This window comes from Vanacampus margaritifer, chromosome 2, assembly GCF_051991255.1.
Source record: "Vanacampus margaritifer isolate UIUO_Vmar chromosome 2, RoL_Vmar_1.0, whole genome shotgun sequence".
Taxonomy (NCBI): Eukaryota; Metazoa; Chordata; class Actinopteri; order Syngnathiformes; family Syngnathidae; genus Vanacampus; species Vanacampus margaritifer.
The window spans coordinates 54,402,727-54,422,291 of NC_135433.1; the positions used below are offsets into that span (position 1 = coordinate 54,402,727).

A 19,565-nucleotide genomic window follows, 5' to 3' on the forward strand; every position below is an offset into this window, starting at 1 on the left:
CACCTTCTCTAAGTCCACAAAGCACATGTACTGTAGACAGGTTGGGGAAATTCCCTGCTGAGGGTGTAGAGCTGGTCTACTGATTCATCGGCCATTATAAAAACACAACTGCTCCTTCAGAATCTCGGAATTGAGTTATATAGAACTTGCTAATACATGTCAAACTATCACAGGGAATGACATCAGCACAATGAGATTGAATTGGGTGCTTTTGGGATGCCTATCAATATGGATGCCTTCAAGGGTAACATCACATCCTGTTACATATTAGTTCATATTCTAAATGTGTGGTGATGATTCCAATACTGCACCTAACTTATTCTGTCCCTATTACTGTGAGGATAGGTAAGATCAGAACATGCTCAGCTCAATGATGCCAATGGAACATAACAAAGACCTAATCTCTTGTAAATGTTTTACTGTGCATGGACTTGTTGATAAGCAGACGGGACAAAGTCAATACAGTATTAATAATATTTTAATTTGAACTGATATACCAGTACCACTACCACCGGCATTGTTTTTTTATTGAGTTTATGTGACCTTAAAAGTGTCATAAAAAAAAAGTAATTTCAATTAGTAATTTAATTTTTTTATAAAATAAAAACAAATACATATTTTATAAAATAAATAAATAAATAAATAAAAATAAAATAAGTAAATATGTTTTTTAATTTAGAAAAATAATTTCAATTTACATGCCTGCATTGCATGTCTGGTAAAATGACAAAGTTGGATTTGGTTTGATTTGAATATTGACACACGAAAAGAAGACAAAAATCACAGTATTTGTCGTGATCAGAGAAAGAGAAAATCTGGCTCATTCAGCTACACTGAAAAATAATAAACAGAGACATGTGCCCCATGTTACACAATTGAAAAGCATAGTGAAATTCAAATTTTGCTTGGATAATCTATGAATAGTAAATTAATATTCTTCTTTTTTCACATATCCATATCTTACAGCAACTTCCTTTTTTAGAGAGCTCAGTTGTGTTCATGTCATCATCATTGCTCTTTTTTTTTAATGTGCATTGAGTGCGTGTGCGAGTGTGTGCATATGTGCGTGCGTGCGTGTGAGTATGTACTCATTAATTCACCTAAAACCTATTAAAACTCCTATACAGTTCATCTAAACCGAATACTTCAGAATCCCGCTCCCGAGTCGTGAAGTTGTCAGGAGACCAGAGGGAGGATCAAAGAAAAGAAAGAAAAGTCAAATCCAGCACCGACCAGACACCTCCTACCACCCACCGGGTTACCAACCAGAATCTTTCACCAACCCCAGAAACATCTAAATTCCAACAAATTAGGGAGACCTCAAGAGACCAAAGGAAAGACTGAGGAAAGGAAGGAAGGATAAATGAAGCAGAGTGAGATCCACAGCCTTTACCAATTCAACGACCAGAGGAAGAAGCAGATTGTGTTTGAATTTCGATAGATGCTGGTGTGGTGGATCTGGCATGCATGAAAGCCTCCACCAAAGAGGGAAGCCGTCGACCCCGGCCAGGTCAGAGCAAGCACAATCCCCCAGGGCCCCCCAGGCCGCGGCAGCGCCAAGGCACAACCTCCGGGCCCTGCAGGGGCCACCGGCCGGAGAGCAAACCCAGGAGCCTGGAGAGCCCCCCACCTCAACACGACCCGCGCCCCGAGCCCAATGCAGCAGAACGGGCAGGCCCACAGGCACCCCACCGCCCCCCCCCCCCCCCACACTCACACACACACCCAGCCACTTGTACCACCACCCCCCTTGCAGCAACTTCCAATTCACACAATGAACACACAGCATATTTGTCACTCAAATATTTTATTTTACAAACAAGATTTATATGCATGTTTTCCAGCAGCACATTTTATAGAACATTTTTAATTCACACATCACACAAGTCTTTATTCACTTCATGCTGACCAATTAATACCCTTTCACAAACAATCCAGTTTTACCGTTTCTGAAAACTCCAATTAGTGTCACATACAGTGTATACAGTACTTGTAAGTGCACGTGTGCTTGTACAATAGTCCAATCCAATTAGTTTTATTATAAAATGAATTGTTTGAAAGAAAAAAATAATAATTAGAGTGGCTATAAAACGCATACACACCCGTGTTCAAATGCCTGGTTTTGTGATCTAAAAAAATGAGACCAAGATAAATAATAAATAAATAAAAATGTACCATTAATGTGACACATAAGCTGTACAACTCACTGTGGAAAAGACGGAAAGTAAAAATAAACAACCAAGATAATGTTTCACAAGTGTGTCCACACCTTAATGAAGATTTGGCTGTGTATCGGATTAATAAATCACATTCCAATTTGTGCAACATGGGAGTAAACACACGCCTGCCACTCATTAACGAGTTTGAATGTGTTTGGTTAATTCTAAACACAGCTGCAAACCCAGTTTGACGAGCATGTGCACTTGTGTAACCACTTTCTCGCAAATGTTTATTTTTACTTCCCCTGTCCAATATATTCCTTTTTTTCATTTGAGTTGTACAAGTGGGAAAAAAATCTTTATATCCTGGCATTTAAACTGGGTTGTGTAGACTTGTAGGTCAATACATCAAGATATCATTTGTCATAGTGGGCTAAATGTTTTTTATATTGTGATTTCAATTTACATGGGAGCCTGGAATTATGACAAGTTTCTGTTCCGACAAATATAATTGGTGCTTAAATCGGAACATGCATACCTGTACGTCCCTAAGTAGCCTATGCAAACTCACAATAGTAAAGTCCTTACTACAGGGACTATTTATTTGTATGGAAAAATACTTGTCAGCCATAAATATTAAATAATAAAAAAACAACAACATTTGAATATGAGCAAACAATTTCACAACTACAAAAAGTCCCCTATATTATCATTATTTGAATGGCTTCCCAGTGGCACATACCCAACAGGAAAGTGAAACTTGGGAAATTTGAGAGTCTCTTGGCAGGGATGGTGGTGAGAGTGCAGGTTCAGATGTTCACTGTTCAGAATTGGACTGGGCTTGGTCAGATGGAACTCTACTGGCAGTCACCTTCCACAGCTCCTGAAATGGCAACATATTGATAATCAGTGTTGGGAATAACCACGTTTGGTAACTCCGTTCGTTTTTCATAAACTGACTAATCTAACAAATGATTCGCCCTATATTTGAAACGCCGTTATTGTTATTGTATGTGAAATGCGTTGCGTTACAATTTATTTATTAGTTACAAGGCTCGAAGTAAGCTTACAGTAGGTTCCGGTAAGTCCATTCATGAAAATGTCTTTAGCGCACAGTTGTTGTCGCATCTCGTCACAATAGAGGTGTCTTGACAGCTGGAATGCGTAGTAATTTTTATTTTGCAGGTACTGCGGGAAGTGGGTCACGACATGTCTTCCTTTACAATGAACGTGATGTTAGCATTTCAGCAAGAGTCCACGTCTCTCGCCTGGAACTCATTCGGGGTTTGGCACCTTTGACAAGACTGACGTAGATCAAAATAACAGTAGAGATTGCCATGAGGAGCGATTTGTTGACAATTCTGTTCCACCGAGAACCATTACAGGACATCGCAAACCCAGAAGCACCTTGACAGCGATAAAGATAAGTTACATAGCGACACACGCCTAGTGTCATTAATAGCACCAACAATTGTATTTATCTTAACCGTGCTGTGCTACGACTGTCCATGAATTACATATTGACCATTTGCACCAACGTGACTGCCCATTGAAGGTCCGCGGAAGGAAATGATTGTTGAATGGAAGTGGACGTGACCCGGAGTGACTTAGTGACTTAACCGAAGGTCGCCTGTCAGTCGGACTCATAGAGCACGATATTTACTTTAGTTGGAGATTGCTAGTTTGAAAACAGCCCCTTACCTTCTGTCATCTGTTTTTACCAAGTTCATCAAATCGCAGACTTTGCCGGAATTCACAGCGCACGACCTACAGTATATCATTATGTAGTCAATGCCTTCTTCTTACACCGGGGCTGATTCAAAAGCTTGTCGCTGGCTGTGTCTCTGAGACGAGATGCTACGTTCACACCGGGGACAATATACCTCGTAATGCAAAGGTAAAACTTGTTTATCATGCTAATTGACTTATTTTTACAAAGTCCGTTCTATATTGAAACGCTTTGATGATGCTATGTTACTATGTTTGCTAGCATGGAACAAATGACTATCGTAGTGGCAAGCTATGCAGTAATTTCATGAATATGACTCCGGCTCCAGAGTGAAAAACTCCAAGCACAAAGACAAAATCACCCATTATTAAACAGTCAAATGCACTTAATAGTTTTGAAGAAGGTGCATTTTAAAACAAAGCTGTGTGTTCGTGGAGTTGGAGTGGACGCCTACTATCTGGCTCGTTAATGTGATTTGAAACACGCAATTCGACACCTCTGTTACAATCTTTGTTAGAACATTTATCTACTAACCTCACAAAAAATGATCGCTGCAAATCCGTGAATACTTTGTGGGCTGCCAGTTTTTTCTGTTGATTGCTGCTATCAATCAACGTCATTCATTTTCATTGGTAGGTATGCGATAAAAAGCAACATTTGGTTTACTCCCTTGTCTATCTTTACAACTGACCGCACAGCAAGATATTACCATTTTATAAGATAATCGATTAGATAAAGGACTTTACGCTGTACGAGATTCAATGGTTACAATACAAGCAAGTGGCTATTTTGCCGTCCAGTGTCCCGTAGGGGGCGTTCCCATGAGGGCTGTGACATCATGTGCAAAAGGTCAATAGGTGACATATGTGCCATAAATCCCCATATATCCAGTATTTATTTTATTTTTTATTATTTATCTGATTGCTGTAGTAATGATAACATCCTATATAGTTTGGACATAATTTGAATTCCTTGTATTAAAAATAAAATAATAATAATAATAACAATAATAATAATAATTTAAAAAAATAAAAAGCCAAATTATTTTATATAAAACATTTTTTTAGTAGTGAAAATAGTACTACTAATACTTTGCCTGGTAACAAGTTACTTTTATTATGAAGTAATTCAATTACTAACTCAGTTACTTTTGTTTGCAAGTAATGAGTAACTATAACTAATTACTTTTTTAAAGTAACGTTCCCAACACTGTTGATAATGGAAATGCATTCAACACACTTGGAACTGGGTTGGTTCAACTTAAAGAGCTTCTAATACAACACAGTAAAGGCAGTCAAAATACTATGTGTGTACGACTTCAGCCATGTACAGTAATTTCTGGACTATAAGCTGCGCTAGTGTTGTAAGGAATACCGGTATTAATACTGTACCTCGATGTTTTGTATGTATAATTTTTTCTTAGTACCGGTACTTAAAAAAATAAATACGAGACAGCCCGCCAACTCTATTTTAAAGGCAGGTACACACATACGCATGGCCGCCTGTCTGACTCTACGTATGTGTGTACGTATATGTGGAAAACGCCTTAAGTAAGCGACACGCCTCTTTCAGTGTGTGTGCGAGAGGGCGCAGGAAGATGGCTTCGCGCACTGAAGCGCTCGCTGGACGTGCACTCCTCGTTGAGAAGCATGAAGCGCTAATTAAGCTTATTAAGTGTAGCGTTTACTGGCCGTCCACTCCTCGTTGAGAAGTATGACACGCTAATTAAGGCTCCACGGGAGCGCGCAAGCAGAGTGGAAGCCACGCGACTGCATTGGCATTGCCTACGCATGTTTTCAATAAACACATTAAGAACACACGTGTGGTTTTCAATTTTCAGATTTAGAAACAGTTTGTAACAGGAGCAACTGTTTTTCTGTGGAGAAGCAGAAGAAAAAGCAGCAATCATTCCTGCAGTGGAGTCAAGGTGCGTTCAACGAACCGGCACACAGTAGGAAATCAAAGTTATACATAGAAAAAGCTCAGATGGCTGACAGAGCAACAGTCACAGGTTGCGACGCATTTTTGACACTTCCCTTAAAAATAAGTGGCGTGTGAATTATTTTGTTCCCAGTTTGTAGTCTTTGATTCCGCATTTGACTAATTGGGAGTGAAATGGAGGAGAGCAGAGACATGCACGCAAACTCAAGCAACGTTACATTGAATCATTGGAATGCCACTGTATTGACAATATTTAAAACGGGTGACATCAAATGCAGTCAAATACAGTACTTAAAGAATATGGCATGCAATGTGAAAACGTATACAGGATGAACATAAATATAGACAGTAAGTACATACATCAACATGTATACATCCCAATATTTTTGAATTAATAATCAATAAAAATAATTTGAAGTTATTTTGTCAGTTTTAATTTTGCTGCTTTTGTTGATGTTTTAGAGTTTTGTCGAGGTACCGTTTCAGTACCGGTATCGAGGTATTTTATGCAGGTATTGTATCGAAGTCAAGATTTTGGTATTGTGACAACACTAAGCCGCGCTAGCTAAATTTGGGGAATACTTATAAAAGCCGCACCCAACTGTTTTAATGTTACCGCACCGGGTTCCCGCTACTTTCTTTTCTATGACGGCGCAAATTGTCTATCTCTCATTCTCTCTCCTACTGTATTTATATATACTGTATTATCTGATGGATAAGTTGCACCTTTGTATTAGCTGCAGGGTCGAATACAACTGAAAAAAGTAGTGGCTTATAGTCCAGAAATGACTGTAAGCAGCAATCCATTTTCGATACCGCTTGTCATCATTTGGATTGCAGGTGAGCTGGAGCCTTTCCTTGAGCGGACCTTAAAATACACGATTTCCCAAATATGTGAGGATGACAGCGTAAGTGAAGAAAACCCACGCAAGCATGGGTAGAACATGCAAACTCCACACTGGAAAGCCTGAGCTGAGATTTGAACCAGAATCATGAGGCAGCCATGCGAACTACTAGCACACAGTTTTGAGCAATGGAAACAGAGAAAATACAAACGTTTGGAAATCTGCGCCTACAAGATTTGTTTTCACATTCTGGTTCTTGTATTCAAAAATTCAGTTTTAATAGTACGATAAGTTACTTATCATTTAGAAGACAAGTGTGTTTCTTACCAGTTGATCAATACGTTCATACTGAAGAAACTGTGGGAAGGTGCAAGGGAGCTGTTGGACTGTGTAGCTGCATTGTCCATCTGCCAGCTCCTCTAGTTGGGACAGGCAGCGCCTGAAATGATTGTAGGCGTCGCAGGATACATCCATTTGCCGCAGGGTGAAGTTGAACCTTCAAAAGAGCAGATTAACACTTCATATACATATATTTTTTAAACAGCCCATGTTAAAGTTACCTTGATAGATAAATGTGCTTAAAACATGAAAAAAATGTTGCTAAACTTCAGACTGAAATTATGCCTCAATCACCAGCAATGAGTCAATAGTAAGTAGTTCTGGTAGTGATACACCAAACTTGAGCAAATTTCCAGAATATGTACCAGGGTGATGTGTGAAAATGTTTTATGTGTGTGCCATGTTTCCAAAAATGATGAGTTGATTGCTGCCACAAAGGGTGTGAAATAATATAATGCTGTTTTTTTTGTGTGGCTTGTATTAAATGAGAGGACTGAATGGTGCTGTCCCTACCTTTTTTCAATGGAAATAAAGATGGTGCAGGCATGAGCAAAGTTATTGCACAGTCGGTAGAGGGTTCGAAAGAAACCATCTGTCAGCTCATCATCGTAGCAAACTGATAACACACAATAAGTATTCCTTTTGTCATCAGAATTATGACTGGTATTATTCAAACGTGAAACATCAAGGAAAAATGTTGACAAAAAGAATGTAGCTTGTATAAGGACACTACATACAGTATACTTCACAAAGTCAACATCATGACAGTGACTAGCTGTGACAGCGTGCACATTTAATATTTAACTTCTTCACCTACATAAATAAGTCAGCAGAATGTTGATCAAGCTTTTGTTTTTTCCTCTATAAATGCTTCACATAGGATAAGTGATGATTGGGAGCTCTGTCACACATTAAGCTGTTTTATAGACTTGATGTGAATGCTGGTTAACACAGATAATAGCAAATAAGTGAGTTATTTCATGACAAAAATGGGAATTGTTTATCACATTCCATGTACAGTATTGACAACAACTGTTTCACAAACACATTTTATTTTAGTTTTTTTTTTGGGTGCTCTACTTCATTTCTTTGCATACGTACAACAGAACTGGGGATGATAAGAACAATGCAACTATAACAGCAGTGACTTCAAAAATATTGTTATTGATCTACCATCAGCAGCAATGATGAAGCTGGCATTGTCATGTATATCAGCCACTTCCTCCTCTGTCCAGCTAAGTTCCACATCGGGATCTATAGGTGAGACAAACAGACACTGGTCACGTTGCTGCCCCCGAGCGCACACACGACATGGAAAGATGGCAGAAGAGCGAGGGGGTGGGGTGGGGGAAAGAGACAGTCAGTGTATGGACAGAGGCTTCGTGCTGGAGTGGCAACTTTAGAGCGCCTTGTTGTCACGGCGTGGAAAAGTCCTGCAATGACCTGGTTGGATATATTCCAGCCACCGAAGGCTTTAAGCGTATATATATTAAACAAAGTTATGTGTAGGCGTAAGAAAGATGGTACAGGCCGGGGCCAGGTCCAGTCCTCAGGATGTTTTTGGTTACCTTTTTTTGACTTTCTGTTACCTCATACATAGATAGGGCTATCACAAGTTGATAGGGACCACCCCCAACTCGGGGCCGTTTGGTTACAGGGGCCAAAAAACACCCCTTTTGGGAAAAGCTTCTGGCGAAATTCTGTAATTGCACATGTCAAGGCACAGCAACTGCATAAATGGTCAGAAAACACTAAAATTTTGAATGGTGTATCCTGACACATGGGGGAACTAGCAGGAAAATAATCATGGGCTTCCTGTATTTCAATTCTCAAATATCACCTTCAACTTACCCTAACAGATCAAAAAATGTCTCTCCGCCTGACAAATTACCATCAAAAGTGATCCATTTCAAACACTTTGTTATACATCTCACTGCCTCAAATGTATTTTAAAAACATCACATTTGTAACCTTCAATTTAAGTCCAAGATGAGCTTTATATTTGAAGTATTAGAGGAGCTATGACTAAAATACTCCACTGTACTGAAAATTCCAGAATTACCATTTCAAATGCGATTAAGCTATTTTTTTGCATCTACATAATTTTTTTTTAACAATATTTGAAACATGGGTTATGTAGTATTAAAATATCTATAAAGTGAATTACATAAAAGTGAATAATGTTATGCCCCCAGGTGGACCAGGGTATCAAGGCGTAACATTAAACATGATAACACAAAATCTGAAATAGTGGAGTGCAGCATAATCATCAAATTGAACTATGATAAAATATATATATAGATGTTATAAATATACATTTTAATCATTCTATTCTCCCTCTTTCTGACCATCATCCATATTTGTATGGATTTAATCAGTTGGTAAGTCATCCTCATCTGTTTCTTCTTCTGCCAAGACATCGACAAGGGCTTTGGGCAGTGGTGTCAGTCTGGTCCTGCATGTTTTCGAGGTTTCCCACGTTCAACACAGCTGATTCATATTTAAGCTCATCAGCGAGCTCTGCAGGAGATTGATAATGATCCTGATAATTGAATTATGTGTCTTGGAGTTCTAACTTGCCAGTGTGAAATCCATGGTCGATACCATATTTTGGCCTCCAATACCGATTCCTATACTCAGTTTTGCAGTATTGGCCGAAGCCGATACCGTACCGATACCTAGGTTTTGTTTTGTTTTTCAACAAGAAAAAGCTGCCCTGCCATTGGTTCAGAGCATTCATGGGCCGATAGGATATCTTGGCACGGCATACAGTGAACATGTCACACATCAGTGAATGTCGTGCACAAGCAATACAAAAGATGCTGCATCGAAAGTCCTATATTAGCGTAGGATATAATGGTATCGGCATGTTACTTGTTTGTACTTGCCGATGCCGATACCATTCATACATGCAGTATCGGGGCCTCTCCCGATACCGGTATCGGAACAACACTAGAAGAGTGGCTGAGATCTCTGGGTAGTGCTTAAGAGCCCTCTCCGAGACACATACCTGGAAGTTGACTCTTCTTAATCTCTCCACCTTCCCACCTTCCAAGAGGGTCCTCTTCTAGCACATAAGAAGAGTCAACTTCCAGGTACAGCGGCTTGAAAAAGTATTCATCCCCCTCGAGTTTTTCAACATTTTGGCACGGTATGGCCACAAACATAAATATATATTATTTAAATTTGATGTGAAAGTTAAACACAAAGTAACACACAATCTTGAAGTGAAACAAAGTATCTATCTTATTTCAAACTTGTTTTATAATTAAAAAACTGAAATGTAGGGTGTGAAAAAGTATTCAGCCCCACCCCTGAACTAATACTTTGTCGAACCCCCTTTTGCTGTGAGATAGAGAGTGTTTGTGAACCACAACCTTAATCTTTAGTCATCCCACATCCCAAAGAAAAGGGGTGTTTTTTGGACCAAACTGCCCTGAGTTGGGGGTGGTCCCTATCAACTTGTAATGACCCAAGTTATGAGGGAACAGAAAAAAGGTAACAAAAAACATCCTGAGGAGTGGACCTGGCTCCCGCCTACTAGACAAATTAGCCTCCATTTTTCCAGGTGTTAGTATTGGTATTTGATTGACAGATGACAGCTGAGTAGGCCGTGGTTTCAGCACAGTCAGTGTACACGCCCGCAGTGTTCAAGAGTGCACAGAAAGCTTGACTTTCAGAATTTTCAAGCCTCATTTTATACATTACACAACTTTTTTAATCATTCAAATTTGGCAATGTTAACACTGGGGCATCTAATTCAAAATACATTTATTTTCACTTTAAGCTTACTTACATATTAACTGAAAATCAATATTTCTAATCAATGGCATCACCTGTACAAAGGTCAGATCGGAGCCAATCCAACTGTCTCACTCTCACTTCCCCACCTGATGGTTAGATATAACAGAATAGAGTTAATACATTCTAGCTTCTTCTTTTTTAAAGCTGGCATGTACAAAGAAATTAGGTTAACAGACATTTATTGTGGGAATGCTTCAGCATGTTATTTTGATTTTTATTTTCCTCACTTTTTTTGCCGTGTAACAACTCCTACATAATACTTCTGATTTAAACCGTTCGAATTTCAACTTGCTTCAAAAATTCCCACCTTTGGTGTATATAGTGTCTGATTTCACATTACCTACAGTATTCGCAAAATTTAATGTTTATTATCAACTTTTCCAGTTTCATTTTCAATGGGACAGACATTGACATTTTTCTAAGTCCCACTTTCCACGCCCACTTCCATACATACATCATCATTGCCAGGTATCTGATGCTGCTCAGTGGTGCAGTTGGTAAAGTGCATTGTCCAGTATGATGGTTCGATACCAACTGACTATCACAACAGGAAATTGATTATAATTTCTCTGAAATGATTAAATCCCACTTTAGACAGATTGCAGTTATAGTTTTCTTTTTGTCATTTAACTACAATAAAAAAATTCCACATAATTTATCTTTCAATTTACTTCATAAGCACATGTATTCAAATCTTAGCCCCACGCATTTTCTGCAGAAATTGCACTTCATGATGTTATTCAAGTTTAAAATGTAAACAAGTAGATTCCAGCTCACTTTAGACCCTAACTGCCAGGTTTTACAAACAGGAAAACTGTAAGGATGCTACTGATGCAATATGGTACAGTTTCACGTAGTCAATACGTGGTCATTTGGGATACTGGAAATAATTGGCAGATTTGGGCATCGGGGATAATAAACTGTTCAGGGTTTTGTTCAAAGCAATTTATTTCAGAACTTGCTGGGATCTGTCAGTGCTAAAAAATTAATCACATTTACAGCGCAAGTGTATCAAAAAGGTTATAACCAGACTTGGATTCAATAAGGAAAATAAAGAGCTGAATATTGTGTATGCTTTGGTGGGTACAGCATCGGGTGCAGGGTGCAAATAGTTATCATTCGTCTTAAAATTAATCATAGACGTGTTTTGCCAGTTCAAGGTTTGTGCTCACGTTGTGCATACAAAAGAAAATCATGACAAGTTATAGCAAACAACTAAATTTGTTTTTGAATTGATTTGGACTAAAGATCACAAGGGTTCATTACACGAGTTACCATAGCCTTGTAAAGTTTATCTGTAGTTTATAGGTGCTGATGAGGTCCACAAGATTTATTGCATTGAAGTAAGTTTAGGCCTACACTCACACTAAGCAGTGTTTTATTTCACAGTTGAAATTACCTGAGGGTATTTTGATTTGATTTATTTTTGCCAATTTCTCACCTGCAAGCTCAATCATGTGTTCATTTAAATTTATATTTCTCTGGCACATGCTTAATAGGTCCTCTCCGACATCTGAAACACACAATTTAAGTGTTAAAAGACAAAATAGTTTTGTATGTCAATTCCACTGGCTGAAGACCAGCTACTCTCGAACACCTGAACGAGTACATATGCATTGCTTCATGGCCCGATACCTGTGCAGTACACCCGTTTGGCTAAAGTGGCCATGATGATGCTGGTTAAACCGGCACCAGCTCCTAACTCCACAACTGTTGCCTCCTGGAACATGAGCGGCTTCGAGAGGATGAAGTCGGCCAGGAGTAATGCTCCTCTCCAAACCTGGTGGGTGAGAGGGAGAAAAACAGGTGCTTTGATATATTTGTCATTAACTGGGGCAGCCTACAAACCATAACAAATTTCATGTGTTCAGGACTGCAAAATTGTGCAGAAACAACTGCATTTTTTAAACCAGTATTTCACAGTGTATATGCCCATGACCCGTTCGTTCTACCCTGAAACAGCCTGGTTCCGCACTGTGTGGCTGCTTTTCCATGACACTTCGAGGCTGGGCGGTTACAATGGAAACGTTTCTCAGAAGCTCTTCCGAGCTGGTTCTAGAAACCTGGCTGAGGAAGGCCATCACGTCACTGTCAACTGATTGGCCCACAGATGCAGGCGGCAAGGTACTCCGCTGCACAGTCCCAGAGAAAGACGGCTGCCGCCAAGTCATAATAATACAGTATATACAATACACATATATTGTCTTTTACAACTATACTTAACCTCCCATTCACTTGAAAGGACCAGTGGTAATTTCGCCGGCAAAAAATTTTCATCACGAAAGTTTGTTGTTGTTTTTTTCCAGTAAATACTGTATTTGTATGCCTTGGTGGCAGGCAGCTATGTCTCACTGCCTTATACCCGGAAATTGATTTTTCATCGATGTGAAAGCTTCAGTGCATTTTGATTGGCTATAATTTGTGACGTCGCTACATTGCGCAACTGTGATTCAAAACCAGTGAGCTGGCGAGTGTGCTTGCCCAGTTCAGTAGATCCGGCCCAAAGTGGCTGGTGCCTAGGATAATGGAGACGCAACAAAGGCCAGGCCAGGCCAAGCGAGGCCATGACAGAGCGGGGCCAGACTGTTCTGGAACGTGTATTCGAAAAGCGCCTTAGTCATGGTCCCTTTTGAACAGACTGAATAACAAGTGGCCGTCGCAATGCAGCTTGATGAACCAGCCATTTCATCTTGAACATGTAAATGTTATGTTTACCACAAATACAAAGGCAAGTTTGTCCACACTGGTGTATTTCAAGGGCAATATGCATCTTTGATGTTAGAGTTAGAACATAGCCTGCAAGCTATAAAAGTATAAACATTTTACAACGGGTCTTTCATGATTTGATTATTGCTTGTATAATATTTCAATGAGGGGTCGGTCAGTGGGCAGGTAGAGAACTGGATAGCTTGTAAAGGGAAGCAACAAGCCAAACCTTCCTTCCAAAAATACCCACAAAATGTTCATCTTAGTTTTTAGAGATCAGAGTTTGTTTGTTTGAGTATTTTTTTTTTTAAAGCACCAACCTACAAATGCATTTTTGTTACAGTGAGAGCGAGTTTGTTGAAAAGGGTTATTAGTTTGTTCGGAAAGGATGCTTTGATGCGCTCAAAGTAAATTCTTATTTGAATTGGAAATACTGAAAAATTATTGTTTTCCCATGTTGCCATGCTGCCCTCTAATGGAGATTAACAAGAAAGGGAAGAGATCGAGACAATGGAACACCGGAAGAATACAAACAATTTCACATGCTTACAAAGATGCACAATGTAAAAAAATACAGTGACCTGTAAAATAGGGATCACAAATTTACAAAATTCAGGAGTCAAGGAAATTTTACTAACCTGTTTTGCCAACATCCTCTAGGGGCGTTGCCATAGTATGCTCTGCAAAAATAATAATAATAATAATAATAAGAAAATAAATAACCTAATCATTTTAATTAATATCAGAAGCCCACTCAGATTAAACAGATCCTTAAAATTGTAACATTGTCTCACTTTCACTGATATGTGCTGACAATGAGTTTCTCTGAAATTAATTCAATTCTACTTTCTGTCATTCAAATTACTTTTCATTTTTTATCCACTATTATGTTAACTTATTATTTTATTAAGAGGGATGGGCGAAAAAAGATATGAGGTATCAGGCCGATACAGGCCTTATTTGAAGGTATCGGGTAGGCATGGTGGCTGTCGATATCAGCCATCGATATTTAAGGCAAAAATTAAATAAATCTGACATTGAGTAAGTCCTTCCAGGCAGTAGTTGGCATTATGCTGAGAAAGTTTCACACAGGCGAATCATGATCTGCGTTAGAAAGAAAAGTCTTAGCTCACAGTTTTTTTCTTTTTTGTGTATAAAATTTCTCTTTTTTGGATAAACATTTTTTAGTTTTTGTTTTTTTAATGGCTGGACGGATAACACACCAGCGATGTTGATATTTGGTATAAAGAGTGAATACTCGTACTGGTATTGGTGGTATCAAACATGCTTACTTATTAAATATCATGTTAACATTTTCTTTTCAAATATCACTTGCATTAGCAAAGTTAACCAAATAACAACAACAGATATGACAAGTAACAACAACAAAATGGTTTGGTACGTACCGATGCGTACAATGTCATCTGGCTCCTCATCTGTATTTTCTTCATTTTGCAGTGCGGAGTCATGTGATTGTTTGAGAATGACGGGGCACATCACTTCCCTGCAGCTATCCCCTGTAGGATTATTCCGAGGTCTAAGGAAAAGCAAAACATTCGTAACGCAGCTCCAAAGGATACAATTGCTGCAGACAGTACAGCAATTGGACTAATTACAGTAATTGTATTGTCATCCAAAACTGCATCACACTTTATTTGGCATGATGAACCGCACAAACTACTATACAAGCATTGTCTAACGTCAACATACCGGATGCCTGTAAACGAATGGTAAAGAACAAATCCTACTTTTTGGAAGAGAGCAGGCACCTTGATAACTCATTTGACTTAAGAAGAAACAACTGATGGAAACCAATAGTATCAACTGATTTGAAGCGCTTCCCTACCGATGTGTGACGTCAAGATCTCCATCTTCATCCAAGGCTGCTTCTAAGTTTTTTTCACTACCCTCCTCTTCATCGTTTGCTTGCGGAATTTCACTGTCACTGTTTTCCCTTGTGGCCTCATCATTCCTCTCCTGCTTTTCAGCATTAGACAAAAACTTGAATTTGGAGATGTAGACTGGATGAACACATAAAAATATATATACAGTAAAGACATGTTTGTCATCACAAAAAATAATAATAAAGTAATGCACTATTCTGGAATGATGTACAGACTTTTAACCTCCATTTTCAGAAGTGTTGTTGGGCCAACCAAACAACAGGATTATTGGATGCAAGAAACATATTCCATATTTTGATGAAAAGCCTTTGCAGTCTAAAAATTGGAGCGCATATTCATCACCAAATTCCGAGTCTCTTTCTTTGAGCTGCTCTGTAAGGCCTTTACTGTAGCCCTAGTCACTTGCTGCTCCTTTGGGGACCTGACTATCTTTATTTTTCACAAAGTGAAAAACATACTCTACAGATGTGATTTTCTACGAGGGTCAGTGGCACACTCCGTGGAAAATGATTAAAATTCCTTTAATTTGTGCTAAAAAATATCATTGATTGATTACAAATGTACCTCTGTTCATCTACAATCACAGAAAAAAATATTGGGTCACCCTCTAGTTTCTCGTTCATTTTTGAATGCCTGGTATAATGGGATATTTATTGAGACAAATCATAAGAGTTTAAGATCCGATGTTTAGCCATTTTCCATGTTTTTTTTTGAATACCAAAATAACATGGTTATAATTTTCTACTAAAAGCAAAGGTGATAGTGAATTTTGTAAATATCCCTAGCAGGTTTTCCCTCTACGCTCTCCACTGCAGCATCTAAAAATAAACTGTTGGGATATGCAGTTTTATGTAATATTGTGTTTGCTCTTTTGTGTTTAAAGGTTATGATTTGTTTTACTTCATTTTATGAAACTAGGCTGTTATCAATTTAAAGGTCTTGATTTGTTTACTCAATTTAGAGATGATATATGCAGTTGTTGGAAGTAAATACACTCTGCCCACCAAATACATTACAATGAAAGCACCCAAAAAAGCAAAGAAGCTCAACTTTCAACAATTTAATTTGGCTACCTGTAATTTTATTGCATGGCACTGAAAAAGTAAATATACAGTATTTGCCTTATACATACCAGGCTGTCCAACATTGTTAAGGCGTGTCATTAAGTGGCGGGCGTTCGGCAGGGACATGTGAACATCTGACAGCACACAATCATGTTGAAAGATGATCTGGTTCATGGCTTTTCAGTCATGATCTGAGAACAGTCAAACCCCATCATCTGCTTACAAATATCTGAGGAGATTGACATATACAAGACTACATACACTTCCAAGTATACATTTACATTTTTAAACAAACAAATAGAATCATCAGTCATTCTGACAAAATCATCAACAACAGAATTTGAAAGTGATTTGGTACACAAGTTACTATTTCAACATGATTATTCTCAACAAAAATAAATAAACATGGACAAAAGTAAAAGTATACAGTATACGCAGAACACAAAATCTTTCTGATATCTTGGGAGTTGAGAGTTCTATCTTTAGCATCGTATTCTAAAAGCAAGATGAACCAGTTCACCAACAGCTCATTTTACATTGTGGCTCCAGTTTTCTGGTTGAGTTATATGTCATAACAGCTGGACCGAATTCAAGACAGACCGATTTTAAAATAGTTTAATTTATAGGCTTTGAAAGCTTTTGTTTTTTCGTTTTCCCATCATAGTTTTCTCATTAGAGGATCACAATTTCACTGTGTAACCAGGGCACGAGCAGTTCATCTGCCGATATGGGCGCTATTAAAATCGTATTTAAAAAACAACAACCAATAAAAACACCAACAAAAGAGTGATTTTTGTTTTTGTTCATAGATTTTAGGCGATTTCCTTTTTTTTCTCTTTTTTAACGCATCACATTTTTTTACGCGATTATATGAAATGGGGAAAAAGCGGATTTGGAAGTACCAAAGTAGTAGGACTTGTGACGTATTGCTTGAGTAAAAACAATGGCTATTTAGTCTTCAGAAATAAATGGGATAGTTGCAACTTTTTTTTTTTAATTCATTTTTAGCTTTGAGTTGTGATATTTCTAATGAAACATTAAGTCAAATGTTGCTTATGAGACTGTCAAGATGTCCTGAAAAGCAGGAACGCCGCGCCTCAATAATAATTGGATGGTGTCATTAAACGTGCGTACAACAAAGTTGTTTCAAATACGTCTTATCATACCATATGCATAATACGATTTTTAAAACATTAAAATTGCTGACCTTAGGACATGCAGCCGACACACCTCCTTCTACAGTAGCTGCCAGTGGGCTGCTTTTACTATGATGGTGCACTGTCTTAACTCGTCCTGACTAAACAAAGCAATGTTCCGCTAGGCACCGGAAAACGTATCAACAACAGCCAAACCATAAAACATTAAGATTAATTCTTAAATCTTTCATTAATTGAAATCTGAAATAAATACATAAATGTGTCATTCACTGTCAAGTCATTTATTGTAAAAACATATGACTATTATTATTATTATTTTTAAATTATTATTATTTTTACTAGGCCTATATAATTCATTGTTATTTGGGGTCCTGTGTTCGTTCAATCAATCAATCAATCAATCAATCAATCAATCAATCAATCAATTTATTTCATTCATTTTTTAAAGATAAAAGAACAATATAAAGCATATTCAAATTCAAAGTAAAGCAAAATAAATGAAAGGGGACAGAAAGAAGTAAAACTTGTTTTGTGTGTCCCTGATCAACTAAAAAAAAACACACACACACAAAAAACAACAACCTCAAATTTAGTGACAACGAGCAGTAAAGATGCTTTCAGTGTTACAACAAAAATAATTCAAAATATTTCAACTGTGTGTCCTAGTGCTATATACATTTTTGCAGTATTTGTGCTTTTATGCTATAAAAAATTGTACAAATAGACTGAGAAAATTTAGTTTTACAATCCAGATTATTCCACAGACTGACACCTTGAGTTTAAATACATCGTTCTTTTTGTTTTGTTCTATATTTAGGTTTGGAAAATATGTCTGTTCCTCTTAATTTATACTCACATTTCCTCTTTATAAATTTAGTTTGTATATTAACTGGTAAAATGTAATGACGGGCTTTGTACAATATTTTAAGGTGGTTAAACTCCATCGATTCATTAAAATTTTAAAGTTTTTAGTTGTATAAATAATGAGTTAGTGTGGTCTCTGTATTCACAATCGCAAACAACACGAATAGCACGTTTCTGTAAAAGAAAAATGTTTTCAGTGTCGGTTTTGGCTGCACACCCCCACACTTCAATGCATTTGCTCAGGTATGGAACAATCAATGAATTATATAACAATAGCAAAGCATTCTTGTTTAATGATTCTTTAACCTTGTGTAACACAGCTACGGTTTGTGACACCTTAGATTTGACATATTTCATATGCGCTGTCCATGTTAAATATTCATCAATAATGACACCTATAAACTTAATTTCATTAGGCCTTTCTATTTCTATGCCTTGCACAATTAGTGTTGCTTCTACATCCATATTTCTACAACTGAAAATCATGAATCTACTTTTACTAATATTTATAGACAGTCTGTTAGCATTGAACCACTTCATAATATTCTTAAACTCATTCGCCATTACTTGTAATACATTATATATATTTTTCCTGGCATAAAAAAAGTGGTGTCGTCTGCAAACAAAATACATTTTTAACAATTTCGAAATAGTTGTAATATCACTCACATAAAGAAGAAAAGGTCCTGGCCCCAGAATTGATCCCTGGGGCACACCACAATTTTCATAGCTATGTTTTGATGGCCTACTATTAAATTCAACATATTGTTTTCTATTTTTTAAATAACTGGCAACCCATTGATGTGCAACACCCCGTATACCATATTTAAACAATTTATGCAATAATATTTCATGATCTAAGGCAGAGGTGGGCAATCTCGGTCCTCGAGGGCCGTAGTCCTGCAGGTTTTGGAGGTTTCTCACTTCCAACGCAAGCTGTTTCCAATCAACAGGCTCATTATCAGGCTTATGCAGAGCTTGCTGATGAGCTGATCATATATCAGCTGTGTTGGAGAAAGGCAACCTGCAAAACCTGCAGGACTCTGGCCCTCG

At 37.8% G+C, this 19,565-nt stretch overlaps 1 protein-coding gene across 2 annotated transcripts; it reads right to left on the reverse strand.

The window, feature by feature from the left end:
* Positions 1–1,790: 1,790 nt before the first annotated feature.
* Positions 1,791–17,828, reverse strand: mettl22 (methyltransferase 22, Kin17 lysine). 2 transcript variants are annotated; one of them, XM_077559499.1, is made up of 12 exons: positions 17,699–17,828; positions 16,560–16,682; positions 15,370–15,544; positions 14,930–15,060; positions 14,166–14,203; positions 12,453–12,600; positions 12,259–12,330; positions 10,850–10,903; positions 8,187–8,267; positions 7,527–7,629; positions 7,002–7,170; positions 1,791–3,042 (listed from the first exon to the last, which is right to left on the reverse strand). In XM_077559499.1, the coding sequence occupies exons 2-12, from the start codon at positions 16,663–16,665 to the stop codon at positions 2,977–2,979; spliced, it is 1,143 nt and encodes a 380-aa protein (XP_077415625.1). In that variant the 5' UTR covers positions 16,666–16,682; positions 17,699–17,828; the 3' UTR covers positions 1,791–2,976. The 2 variants fall into 2 exon arrangements, with proteins under 2 accessions (XP_077415625.1, XP_077415624.1); XM_077559498.1 differs by having other exon boundaries at positions 16,560–16,720.
* Positions 17,829–19,565: the final 1,737 nt, after the last annotated feature.